We start from the raw sequence: 14,485 nt of genomic DNA, 5'->3' as shown, positions 1-14,485 counted from the left end.
TAATGTTACAAATCCTAAAGAGACTAATACTTTTAAAGACTTTTAAGATTTTTTCCCAAGAATCTGGAAGTGTCTCCTAAAAATCTTCATCACTCTGATAAATGCTGGTAACACTGGCCATCTCAAATCCAAATAAAAGTTCAAGGACAACAGGAATTCAGAACACAGTTAAAAAGCAGCATTCTGAACCACTTATTATGAATACTTTGAAGGGAAGAAATCAGTCTAGGTATTTGCCTGTATTTCTAGAACTGCAATTCCATTGAAGATAATAGGACAAATAACATGATCCTATATGTAGTAAAGAGCTTAAAAGATTGAAGTTAGAGTTTATTACTCTCTATTTTAAAAAACATCAAGCACAAACTGGATCTACCATCCCTTGAAGAAATAACAAGGAATGAAAATTTTCTTTTGCCATGACAGTTGTTTTTGCTAAAAATGACACAACCTATATTAACATGCAATTATCATAGCTCAGATTCAATATGTGTTGTAACAAGGTTTGATTTCTGTAGGAAAGTTCATTGAGGAGCAAATTATCCAGTCCTTGTTTGGAATTCCATCTGTGGGTCATTGCAAACCTTACTGTCTGGGTGTGCTTCTCAATGTCTTAACAATGTCCACCTTAGATGAAAAAACACATTTTCTTTTCCTTGAATAGTGGTCAAATATGCAGACTTTTCTCTTTCATTTTGCTTGTCATGTCACAAACTTTGGTTCATGTAACATGATCCATCGGTTGAAATTTGGGGAGGAAAAGCTTTGCAGTCAGACCATGTTTGGTCTCCATGTAAAACGATGAGCACCCACTTGGTCAAATAGTAGGAAAAGGTGCCTTTTTCTGGCCTCAATTTGAAATCATATCAAATCTTTGATGGACATTTTTTGTTTCCTAAAGAAATACTTACTGGTTGCTGTAGGTGAAGATGCCTCACCTTCAGTGGATGTAGTGATGGGTTTAGTATCTGTCATGGTCAGGGTCACAGGTCGCACCGCACTGTGATGGGGAGAGGGTGCCAAAACTGGAGTAAAATGGCCAGGCATTTTCCCTACTACTTGACCACTGCTGTTAGGCTACAAAACAAAACCAAAAGAATGCCTTGTGAAACATACACATTGTGTTTAAGGAACCTACCTATCTTAGGGTTTTCCAGAATTGCCCATCATCATAGCGCCTGTGTTTTGGAATGTGCTGCTCTAAATAGGCTATGTATTTCCATTTCACCAGGCAGGTCCCTTTTCAGATAGGTAGTACATGCTTAGGTAGCAGTACTTTCTGGTAAGCATTCTTCTGCATTCTTTCTACCTGATTGTTTCAAAATATTTTTGCTGCTCATGCGGTGTCTGTGAACCAAAATCCTATGATAGCAGGAGTAAACTGACCAGGCACAGGCCCTAATGTATGAAGTATTAAGAGCAAACAACTGATGTAAAACCTCTGTTTTCACATGCCACACCACCCTGGCTTGGAGGATAACCAAGACTTGACCACAGTTGTCCACAGAGGTTACTCACACTGGAAGGCTAACTAATGATTCACAATTTGGGAATACAGTAGAGGGTTTGGATATGATGCACTATAATGTACACATTGTAACATCTGGCAAAAAGCCACCTACTAAAAACACAGAAGTGTTTAATAATGGGAACTTGCTCTTTGCAAGTCAAGAGCATAATAAGTAATAACACTTCTTTCATAGATACTAGAGGCTCTCTGCACATGACCTTATGCTAGGTACAGGTCATCCATGTAATATGGTATTTTCTACATGTAGGCACATCTGATTATGGCAATGTTGACTGGTAAATATATGTTTATCCAGTGCTGAAACATACCTTAGACATTCTGCATGACTGCAAATACTCCAAGGGTAAATAACTTGCAATAAAAACTAGCGCATAGTAAATAGTTTTTACAATGGTAGCTGATAACTTCTGCCTGAAACTGATCATGTGCTCTGTCAGTCACAAGTATTTTAAAAGAGTCATACAAACATTAAATACTGGGAATCTTTCAATCAGAAGCATCTTGCAAAATTAAGATAACCTAAAGACACGGACTGATAAAGTTCACAATTAAACTGATTCAAGGAAAGGTTAAAGGAGGTAAGCATGACTATGGTAATGAAATAATAACTGGACTGACACAATTACCACAAGTATGTGAGAAGAATAAACACACAGAAGAGGAAGGAATTACTTGTAAAATACAGGAAATGCATACTTGGGGTAATGGAATGAAATTGAGAAGGAGGAAATTTAAAATTAATAGCACAAGAAACTTCCTGGCAGTATGATTCACTAAACTTTGCAAATGCACCCGAGGGAGAGTCTTGCTTAGGACACCTAAAGCTAAATTAGCAGAAAACACTAGAAAATATAAGTGCAAATGGAAACCAATATGGTATCCACAGGAACATAGAGCAGTTAGCTGACTATCTCCCCTCTCTAAAATCACAAGCCTTACAATGAAAAATAACAGTAAAAAACCCACACTAATTATGAGCAGCAAACTACCTCTCCTAATGAGAAAAAATCGCTCTCTAGACACAACTCTTGTCAGGAAGATGTGCTCACTAAGTTGGACTGGATTTTCACTATGCTTCCAGGGAGTCTGCTGCAGAGGCAAGCCTCTTCTCCTGTCCTGGCAGCCCAGCTGTCCACACAGCCTGCTGGAGGGAATATCACCTCTCAGTTGCATGTGGTAGCTTGTAGGTGGAGTCACTGACCTGCAACCACAAGGCTACCTTAGAAGCCTTAGCTTATGTGGTATGCTAACATCACAAAAGTAGCTGAGAATCTCTTACCAAAATTATCAACTTTTATTAAAACTTAGAAAGAAGATTCTGTGAAGTGTATGGATTTAAACAGACAGTACAATCAGCTTACAAAAGCAGCTGTCTCCAAAAACAGACAAGAATAAATTAAAATAAATTAGAAGATCTCAGGAGAACATGATGATTTACAGAAATATGTCACCTTATATTGTACTGTAGTGATCCCAGCCAGGGATCCAGTGGCTCACGTGGACCTCAGCTTTGCCCCTACCCATATGGCCCAAATGAGCAAACCCACTCCTTGTTCAGACAAATATTAAGAAAAAGATTATACTTATACCCCATTTTCTTCGAAATCAAATTCTTTCCTGTGCGAGACATAATGGCAGGGCAGTACATCACCCCACTCCATCCAAATAGAGGGTGAAATCCTGTGCTTGTTGACAGCCATAGAGGATTTACCAGTGATTTCAGTAGATGCAATTTGTGATTCCCCACACCAAGTGTCTCCATTTCTTTCTTTTTTTTAATTCCCAGAATTTCCTCCTAAGTGGAAATTCTATATCTGTCTCACATGTAAAAGTGAGTGCTGATACAATACAATGACACTGAGGTCTTCCATTCACAGAAAAGAAAACTCTGAGGTAAAAAATAATGAAAACTTGTTACTTTAGTAAGTTTAATTGTTACAGTTCCAAGACTTCCCACTCTGCACATTAGATTTCAGATGCAATTGCAATCCAGTTGTACGTAAGCACATACCTGTGAAGTTTACAAATACAATTCTTCTTCAACAATCGAACTGTCTTTGAGATGTAAACCAAGGTCCTCCTTTTGACAAAGGTTTTCATAGGAAATGGTACACTTGAAATTTGCTTTAAACTTCAGTGTTTTTCGTAAGTGTGCTACTTTTGAAAACAGAGTTTATGAACGGCACTCTCATACTCTCACAAATTCTTTTAGAACAACGTCTCTCATAAGAAGCCTTCAAAAAACATCCATATTTGTTTTTCTTGCATGCAGTGAACAAGAGTGGAGCAATTAACCAAACTAATATTTAGGTTATCACAACTTGTTTGCAGCTTAAGATCATGAAAGTACTCTTAAAAAACAGATCATGTAATTGCCTCCAAGTTATTGCTTTGGCCTGTCTTCAGATTGACACAGATAGTGCTGCATCAGTTTATACTCTATTCGCACCTCCATGGTTACCTTTGGAAACACCTAATTAAAAGCTTTTGAAAAAGAAGTCTAGATTATGGATAGTGCAATTGATAGCAGTACAAGCTCATGAACATTGGCTCTCTCAAGTGTCTCAAGTCCTCTGAGCTGCTTTAGGTTTTCAGTCCAAAAAAGGGAACCCTTTTGTCATAAACAGCCCTTTCGTAATCCCATTGAAAATTGACCACTAGAAAGAACTTCTGTGACCTATTCTCCTTTGTCCTTTACAGTTATATCAAAAAATATTTTAGCATGGAAAATGCATATCTATTTGGACACTATCCACTTGAATTAAAAGTGAAAATACTTACAATATTTCATTTAACACAAATTAATTTTTTCCTTATACAAAACAAGTTCAATATTCTAGTTCCAGTTTTCATGAAGTGATTCTTAAGACAAATGCATTGCAGGTGAAGAATCACCTGTTACCATCAAACAGGGCATCAATATGTCTATGCGATGGATTCACAGAGGCATTGCCTGAGGCATAAACCTCAAGCAAATTCCATAGAGGCAGCTGAGTTAGACAAACAAGCTGCATTGGAAAATTTGCGAGGAAAAGAAGTAAACATAACAAAGGTCTGGGAAATTTAGCTCTTATTTATGCAGGCATACATTTTTCTACTCTTGGATTGAATGCTAATTGGATTTTCAGATCTGTTATAATTTTGATATTTTTTAACTTCACCATCTTGGTTTGCCACAGTTTAATTCATTTATGTGCCCAAAGCCAAAGGCAAGCTGTATTTGCTGTCACAGCTGTAACATAACTCAGAATGTCAGGCTACTGTTTTCTGAAGGTGCGCACTGTGGACATTTTATTTTAATCCTCAGGTCTGAAGTCTGAATGGAAACCTGTAACCAATATGAATATGGACTTTCTTAAAGTCAGGATTCACTGTGTCTCTTTTCCCTGATAGGATTTTCAAACATATTTATAATCAGTATTTAATCAACCTCCTTTCAGACTTTTGTTCACATACATTCCCAAATTATCAGCATATTTAACCTTAGTTATTCAGTCACAATTCAGGACAGGTTTTGTCATATAGTGCACTATTTTCAGTGTTACAAAAAATATTTCTGATGCTATAATGAAATAGAAACTCCTAACATCTACAGATGAGCTAACCAAACACAACAGAACTTTGAAACATCTATTAAAAATATCACATAAACTATTTATTGCTTAAATTATCAAATATATTTGATGCTCACATATGCACTTAAAAAATGTAATTATACTTCTCAATTCCAAATAATATAAATCCAGTTTTCCTTGAACTCTTAAGTACAAATCACCTTCAAACAAATAATTAGCAAAGGCCAAAAATTTATTTTAACCTGTACATGTCCTAGATGTAGCTACATATGATACTCTGCTAGGTGTTTCAGAAAGAAGTGTAAAGGCTTAACAAAACATTATATTACTCCATCTAACCACTACACTTGGAGAATAATATATTTGCTTCTCAAAACACAGGTTTTAATAGAAATTCTGTGTTTCACAATGTTATCGTATTATAGCTAGGTGATAAACCAGTGAATGCAGTTTAGTCAAACTGGATATCATGCGTTTGAAAATACCATTTCACCCATTTCCTCTCAAGAGTTCCAGTTGCTTGTAAAGGCAAAGTTCCAATACTATGGTGAACAATATTACTATAAAACTCTATGGCAGGGTAGTTTTGGGGAAGCTGATTGAATTAATTTTGTCGACAAAGGTATAAGAGATATAGTTTTGGATATTTTGGTCCTTCGCTCCCATACCAAATATCTTACACTAAAAATTGTCAACTAGACACATCTCTGAACCGAGAGATCATAGCTGATAAGTTCTGGTTTTGAGCCCAGGTCATTGTGCTGTACAGTGCCCATGGAGAGTGATGAATGTTTTAGAAAATTTACAACTGAAAGAAACCAGAAATATCTTTCTTTTTTTCTAATTTCCCTCTCTCCTTTTTGTCTAGGGCACCCTAATGCTCTATCACCTCTAAAGATCAAATGGCCATGTTATTCTCCCACCAGACACAGCTGAATGTTACAGCAGTCAGTTTCACGAAATGTGTGAAACACATATCCTCAATTTATCACCCATCTGACTAATAATGATGCTTTTGAGACTCTGCTAAACATAAGGAAATGGCATCACTAGAGTACCCTCAGTGTGACTGTAGAAAATAATCTAGGGCAGTTTGAACCTGGGGGGGGGGTTTCCATAAAGCATTTGCTTCTCACAAATCAAGGCTGCACAGGTTTCCTTTCTGCTATTGAACACTCAGGTAGCAACAGAAATGTATTTTGTCTTCTTTTAGTGCCTCTTACCACTTTTCAGAGGCATGAATCTCCCCAGCTTCCCTATTAAGAATCTGAGTAACTCATTGTGACAGCACATGTTAGACCTCTGAAATACCATACCAAAGCTTTATGTGGTATGACATGCAGCAACCTGCATGAAATACTATCTTTAGAAAAATACACGTTGCTGCCAGTTCTTGGCTGACAACATCCCTTCTGTGCTTTCTATAAGAAATCAAGGTGTCGACTTTCATCTAGAAAGGCCCAAGTCTCATTCATTTGGTGAACTGATGTTGGAATTTTCATCTTGATGTAATGCTGCTGAAACAGAGAGCAACTGCAGAGTTTTAGCAATCCATGCTCTGACATGGGTCTCGTAAGACAGTCTAGAGTCCTACATCCTGCATCACAATTTTACCTGTGATAAACTGTACCTGGATAAGTGTGTGTGACAGAAGCATGGGAAAGGAATTCTTTTTGTAGACAAATGTTCAAAAGATGCCTTTATATTAAACAGTATTTCATGCACTCTGGAGACTTCTACTCATGCATTTAGAGCAGATTAAATTCAAAATAATCATTTACAACTGCAATTAAATTTTAAAACAGCTTGTCAGTAGGCAGTGTTAAGCTAGAACTCAATCTTTGCCTCCCAATCAAAATTAAAAACTGCACATTGCCTTATTTAATCTTCAATAAATTCTTAAAAATCAGAAGGAAAGACTTGCTCAAAAACTGAAAATTATTAAACATCAACAAATAAAAGACGTCCTAGTTATACCAAATAAACTACATGTACAATTTTGTATGTTTTGGCTTATTCTGCAAGTACTCTCTCAAGTATCAACAGGAAACACTTTGACCAGCCCAAAGTGTGCCTCACAAGTTTCCCTCATCAACACCAAAAGACTGGAATTATTGTATTGGAGAATTTAAGACAAAGCATCTGCCTGGCATCCCTGAAGAACGTTCCTTTCATTGAACAAAAGGTTCAATATCTCAATCAATTACAGGAGGAAAATAAGTGGCCTCATCAGCTTCCAGAAACAACTATTTTCAAGCGCTTCAGAAATTTCTGTCTTCAGACAAAGATAAAACCAAAGAAAGATAAAGCTGCAAACTAGCCTACTCTGCAATAAAGTATGTTTTATCAGACACAGGAATTTTAGGCAAATATGTGGTCATATGTACTGCAAATATGCAGCAGTTCACTCAGTTTGTAGTACATAACACATGTAAGTCATTTCTTGTAAGAAGAAAACAGTCCAATACTTAACTCCCATCAGTTAGTTTTACCATATAATGAAAACTGCATATTTCATCATAAATATTACAACATTTGAGCTAAGGTTACAGGTAAACTGTGCCCTTCATAATAACATACTGAAAATCTTGGAAGATTGTCTGCTTCTTTTTGCTTGGTTCAGTCAGAAAAAGAGATCATTCTTACTGATACCAGGATGTTCATTAGTAGGATTCACCTCAACTGTTTGCTTTTCTGCATCCTTTATCACACTTGCGGATCCTTTTTCTGTGATTCACCACACCTTCATCAGAAAATTATTCCATTTAACTCAACTGTGAATTATGTTTGGAGGTTTTGGGTTGATTTCAGCAACACCAGTGATGTTGTACTTGACTATTTGTTCAGGCTCATTGGAAATCTTATTTGATACTGTATATGATTCATACACTCCTGAGTAATAACAAATTTCATGTGTGTGCAGATTTGTGTGTGTGTGTGTATCTGTACTTGTGTACACAGATACAGAGGAGGTAATATTTTCTAAGAGTAAAAGATTCACCCATCTGGAATCATTCAAAAAGGAAATACATGCTGGAAATTTGTGGTAGCTTTGAAAACCTCAACACACTCTATGTGGATAAACATCGTAGGAGGATAGACACATATCAATTGATTAGTTTTTGATGAAATTTGCATTGAATAATCAGTATCAGTCAGGGACACCTGTACCCCACCATAACACAGATCCATCCTCACACACACAGTCTCAACCAGTAACATGAGTACCTAGTTAAGAAGAAAAGCGTTGAAATAAATACACTAAAAAGGGCTTAGCAGAAATTCTAAATCTGTGGAAAGTACAACAGTTTTCAAAACACTGGGAACTTACCAGACTACTAGCTTGAGACAACTCCAGCTCTATATCTAACAAGATCTATTTCTGTTCAGTACATTTGTTTGTTTATTCTCCATACTGAGCAGGGGATGAAAAGCAGATATTCATGAAATGGCAGCAACAGCTCCCTTTTGTTTAGGATCATCCATTGTTGAACCATTTTTCACTGCAGCCAAAGGGCCTGTTTGGACTTCCTGACTGTTCATCATACATAATTTAGACTGTTTAACATTATGTCAAGAAAATTGCTCAGTGCTTCCCATAATGGAAACCTATGAGTCTCTATATCCTTGAACTAATTTTACTTAAAGTATTCCATTGAATAGCATGACTGTCTCCCTATAATCAGTGCAGCAGTAACGTAATTAATCTCAAAATTGCTGTGGAGAGTACAAGGCATCTTAGTTGCTTGTCATAACAATCTAAATTAGTGTATTACTGAAAGATGTTCAGGAGGAACAGTTCATTTTAGGTAAATGCTGTTAGGGTATCCATCCTTTCTATTTCTACAGCTAAATTAAAATTATCATCATAGTTCCCCTTTTGAAATCCAAATGAGTATGTTTTGAGATGGGAAAGCATAATTAAATTTGATGTGGTATTCCTACAGATGCAGTTCTGAATTTTATAATTACTAAATTTGTTTGAATAAAAATTCATGTTTTATTTAGAAAAGAAAAACTGGTTTGCTCAAAGTATCCTATTGTATCAGAACAATTCCCTTTTGTCACTGAAACTTCACAGAGGGTTGCTTTTTCTTTTCCTAAGAAAAAATTAATCCTGCTGTTTTACTTTTTATACAGCCAAACTTTAACTATTTTATTTAGCGATATTTTTGCTAGGCATGCAACCACTCCAACTTACAGCAAATCTAAGAGATGAACTTCAAAAAATTAAATTTTTAAAATATTCCAATTATAATAGTGATTAATGTAAATAATTTATGGTGAATAGATTATGCAGATGCCTGAAATTGCATAGTTTGTGTCATTTGCCCTATCTCCTCTTGTCAGGAGGAGAAATCCAAATCTCAAATGAAATGAAATAAATTACCCTAATAAAAAGGTTATGAAAAGTGATGAAAGTACTAAACTTGGGCTAGTTAAATCTGTTATTCCCTGTGGAATATACAAAAATATGAAGGCTTCTTAGTTTGCTGCTACTCTGTAAAAAAATCAGCAGACTAAAATATAATCTTTTAAGGTCAAAAGAATATTTTTTCAACCAGTGATAAGGAAAAGAGTTGGGCAAAAAGTTGAAAGCATAACTCCTGCTCAGTGAATATACTCTCCAATGTTAAAATCATAAGACAGCACATTTTTCAACTGAAAGAAAGTCAGATATTTCATTTAGATGTAGTTTTTTCAGTAATGATCCAAAGTAGGACATGGAACAATCCAGAGAGATTATCACCTAATCTGCTCTTTTAACATATATAAGAAATCAAAATGTAAGTAAAACAAGCACTGAATAATTAAAGAAATGCATAACAGTAAGGGCCTGATTTAATTTGCATAATTTTTCCCTTAATAGTGCCTAATTAAGACATCAGTTTAAAAAAAAAATCCAACAGAACTCTGAGATTTTCCGCACTGAATTAAAGCTAAGGACTTTTAATGGGTGTCTTAATTAGACTTTGTTATTCATGGAAATTTTACACAAATTAAAATCAGGTCCTGCATGCAACATTCCCAGCTGAGTCTTAGAAAAAATGGTATACAGGATTGAAAGAATTTTAATCCATGTGCAGATAGCAATTTGTATTCTGAAGTCAACATACTCCACGTTCAGTTTCTGGTTTAATTTGCAGTAATACTATAGCAAGCAAAACCCACATAATCAGAAATCCTTTCTTCAAAGTAAATTTTGATTTTATGGACCCACCTTTTTTCTATTTTTTAAATTAACTGAATATATAGGAAGTTATGCAGCTGGACCAGGAAATTAGTCCATGGGGACAATAGCCACCATGAATTTCTACACCGTCCAAAGGGTACATATCTGTTATTCGACGGAGAAAGTTTGATTCAGTCTCAAGTTCCATTGCTGCTGTAACCAAAATGAATGCTTCAAGGTCTGTCATTATTGGTTAAAAAAACCAACCTAAGCCCAAAACAAAATACTGTCATAGCAACCCCTTCATCCCTCCTAAAAAAGTCCTTCCAAAGGAACCCAACTCTTAGGAGAAGGAAAACCTGTCTCTTCAGTTTACATACCCAAGGCTCTTCCAAATAACATGCTAAAGCACAAGCAGCAGGGCTCCACAAAAGCCTTTCAGAGAACGCATCAAAAAATAACAAAAAACTTTTGCTCAATTACATTACACTGACATTGGACACACTCCAGGTATTGACAGACCAAGTCTCAACTGCAGTTTATCCTGTAGTGCAAATCACATGATAACGCTGCATGCTGATGCTATCATGGAAAGCAGTTTTGCACACAGACCTTCACAAATTACTTCACTAATGAAAAACATGTTAATTTCCAATATCAGACACAACTTTGAACCCGTGCAGTTGCCAGGAATGTATCTACTACAGCATATTCTCTACAAAAGGAAGAAAAAATAATTTGTATGTCTGTGTTGTGCTCACTATGCAAAGAAATATCAGTGCCTATGGAACAGGGCAAGTACTGACTTGCAAGAGTTTTACTTTCATTACCAGGCTAGAAATATACCTGCATGTCCATGTGTGTAATTGGACATGCATATGTATCAGCACACTCCTTGCAGTGGGAGCTTTGCCTCTGGTGGCCCAACCTGCAGGAGGGGTGCAGGACCAGAATCTGCCCTGTTGCTGCTGCTGGGGCTTTCAGCAGAGTATTCTTCTTACACTTGACAGAAGAAAAGCAAGTACATATGATTAATCTGCACCCTTTATTCAACCATGATGAACAGGATAAGTTGTATCACTTATATAGCAGCTCCACATTTCTCTATGACCAGAAGTGGCAAGGCACCAGTCTACATGCCTTAGAAGACACATATTCCTCACAGGACTTGTTTTGGAGGATTCACATAATTTTACAGTACCTGGCTAGTCTGCGGGCTGGACGGGTCGTAAGAAGGTACGTAGTTCTTCAGAGTATCCTGAGGATTCAGGTGGGGAGGATATCTGATCGTAGGATGAGAGAAGTAGCTAGATGGGGCAGGAGGGAGAATAGCTTGTGCTGGAAATGGCAGTGGTGAAGGTGGAGGTGGAGTTCTAGTTGAGATGACTGGAGAAGATAAAATAAAATTAAAATTACTTCGCATCTTGTTTCTTCTAAAATTCTTCACCTCTGTGTTACAGCAAAAAAAATAAAAAGTCAGTTATAAATCAATGTACTGCACTCCTGCTTTATGGCATTTTTACAGAAAAACTTACAGGTACTGCCCTCAAATTATCCCAGGAAATGAAAAGTGCAACTGTTTCAAAATCATAAATACTGCATTGTAGTTTTGTTTTTTGGGTTATGCCACCACAGTATTTTCAGGTTTTTTTTTTTAAACAGGAGTTGTTCTCCAACATAAAAGATATTCCAATTACACAATTTTCCCATCTGGAGCCCCAAAAAATCATATCAAATACTAAATAAAGCCCCCGCTTTTATTTACAGCACTCCAACACTGCGAAAAATCACCAAGCCCCAAGAAATGAGGATTCCTTGCTGCATTGCAATCTACCTGCCTCATTTGGGGACAGGACAATATCTACTCATTAATATTGCCACAAATATTTGCTGACCTTTATGAAAATGTTAATGAATGTTCAACTTCAGTCTATCAGAAACCAATCCACCCAATAAAATTATCTTTGACTAATAAAAAAAGTTTTTATTATCGGTTTATTATCGGTTTTTATTCTTTTCATTTTTCATTTTTCCATATTCTTTTTTCTTTTTTTTTCATTTTTTTAATTCTTTTGTTTTATTCTTTTTTTTTTTATTCTACCCTACCAGTTTTTATTCTTTTCATTCTCTTTATTTCCAGCCTCTACAAACATAAAATTTTCTACCTAAAGACTGTGTGCAGTGTCTAAACTAACAATATTTTCACAGTGCAAGGAAGGTACAGCTTGTCCTTCTGGTGCCCAGTTGTCAGTCTGGAAGTGCAGAGCTTTCTTCTATCACACTGCACAAGAACACACCTTCCACCCTTACTACACACCAAGAGAGCACTTGTTTGGTGTACTAAAGCAAGAGGTACTTAAATCAGTGGAAATGGAGAAGAGACAGGGAGTTTCCATTTTCATTAGTGGAAAAATAAAAAATCAGTGGAAAAATACAAAATACAAAATTAGTGGAAAAATACAAAATCAGTAAAGCAAGGTCGTTTGTACACTGTTCAGTAGTTCTCTACTGTATCAGCACAAGTACATCAACACTGCTCTTCTGGACCACCTTTCACATCTCTGGGTTTCTTCAGCTCAATTTTTAAAGGACTTCTTATATTTTTGGGCATTGCTCATCGGCATAATAGAACAGGCTTCAAAGAATAAAATGGAGTTTCCCAGCAAGTAAATAATTCATCTAATCACAAGATAGGTTTCCCTCAAGTATGTATACTATAAAACTGTACTATAAATTTAATATGAAGATATACTCATAAGTGGATCTGGGTTTTTTTTTTGGTTTTTTTTTTTTTTTGGTTGGTTAGGTTTTTTTGGGTTTTTTGGTTTTGTTTTGGTTTTTTTTAGAAGGTTCATTTTACTGACAGCCCCACCAATTTCAGTTTAAACAAAATACTAATTACTGCTCTGGCATGTCAGAGCTATGCAAAACAAACACAAATTAAGAGAAATCTGTCCCCTCCATTCATTTCACCCATCATCTCTATACGCTTGAGTATCTGTTGGTAGTGGAAACCTCAGAGCAACCAGAATGAGTCCAGGACCATTTAGTAATAAAAAATAAGTGGATGTTAAGGGGAAAATAGTCCTTATACATGTGTTTAAAGGGAGTCACTTGAAATCATGGAGGAAAAAACCAGAAACTTCTCAAAGCAAAACTGCATGAGAAGAAAAAAAACAAAGTTTTCAAATTTGTTTTACTCTAGTCACTCAGCTCTGCTCAAGCAATTAAAACTTTTATATGTAGTTTATGTCAAGGAGACATGATATGTTGAAGGGACACTTCTGAGGACTGTGTTCTCATCTGAAAACCAGATTCAGTCTCACCTATAAAATTAAACAGGCTATGATGCTGGAATTACCTATCATTACTGATAAACCCTCAAGACAACATGCATTCTGTCACATTTCACATATCTCATCCTTATTTCAATTGAATTTTTACTACGGATTTACTAATGATTTCAGAAGACAGGTCTTGGAAAATGCTTAATTAGGAGTCTTTAGACTCAGCATTCAAAAGAGGCACTGATACTTATTCCATTGTGTCACATAGTGAACTTGTGACATGGTTGTGACTTCTCTGAACATGGTTGTGACTTCTCTTGTGTATTAAATCCCGCCTATTCTGGTATTTAAATACAATATAGTCATAGCAACAATAATAGAAAAGGGATTTGGGTGAGAGGATGAAATACAGGGAGGATTTTTCCTCTGTCACTTTCTTTATGCATTGTACAGTTTACTTTATTCACTGGTTAATCCTAAATCCTTTTCAGTGGCTTCCAGCAGTCAGATTACCTGAACAGCTAAATGAACACTCTTGCAAGGATATCCCAACCTTTTCCATTTTTATTTTCACCAGTAATATAAATTGGATTAGGTCTCTAAGAAAGTCTGCAAAAATGCATCACAATCTGATTATAGGAAAGGAGAAGAGAGTAAATGAACAGGGAGGTTTTCCTTTCCTCCTCCATAACCCTCACCACTGTGTGCAACTCCTGGGATTCCTGGGTGGTGATGTTGGGGAAAAGTGCTCAGTCTTGATGAAGAATCCTGGGGAGAAGTAGGACTAAACAAAGGCTTTTCAGGTTTCTTCATTGTAGGAGAAGACATATCTACAATAAAAAAACAATGTAACAGTAATATTATCTTAGAAGCCTGCCTCTGGACACATCATTTTATAGACTGAAGATATTTCTTTTTT

At 36.1% G+C, this 14,485-nt stretch overlaps 1 protein-coding gene across 12 annotated transcripts in view; it reads right to left on the bottom strand.

Annotated features, from left to right (window-relative positions):
- The window catches only part of NFIB (nuclear factor I B), a 264,606-nt gene that overhangs the window by 28,803 nt on the left and 221,318 nt on the right, over nt 1–14,485 (bottom strand). For 5 of the 12 annotated variants that reach the window (XM_038123583.1, XM_038123589.1, XM_038123590.1 and 2 more), the window contains exons 7-9: nt 14,265–14,396; nt 11,481–11,665; nt 912–1,077 (exon numbers count right to left, since the gene is read on the bottom strand). In XM_038123583.1, coding sequence (XP_037979511.1) covers nt 912–1,077; nt 11,481–11,665; nt 14,265–14,396 — 483 coding nt within the window. The remainder of the gene's footprint in view (nt 1–911; nt 1,078–11,480; nt 11,666–14,264; nt 14,397–14,485) is intronic. The other 7 variants (XM_038123592.1, XM_038123594.1, XM_038123593.1 and 4 more) reach the window with 2 other exon arrangements.

This window comes from Motacilla alba, chromosome Z (assembly GCF_015832195.1).
Source record: "Motacilla alba alba isolate MOTALB_02 chromosome Z, Motacilla_alba_V1.0_pri, whole genome shotgun sequence".
In the NCBI taxonomy this organism is placed as follows: domain Eukaryota; kingdom Metazoa; phylum Chordata; class Aves; order Passeriformes; family Motacillidae; genus Motacilla; species Motacilla alba.
Note: the sequence above shows the minus strand (reverse complement) of the source record. Positions and strands in the feature narration are given on the sequence as shown.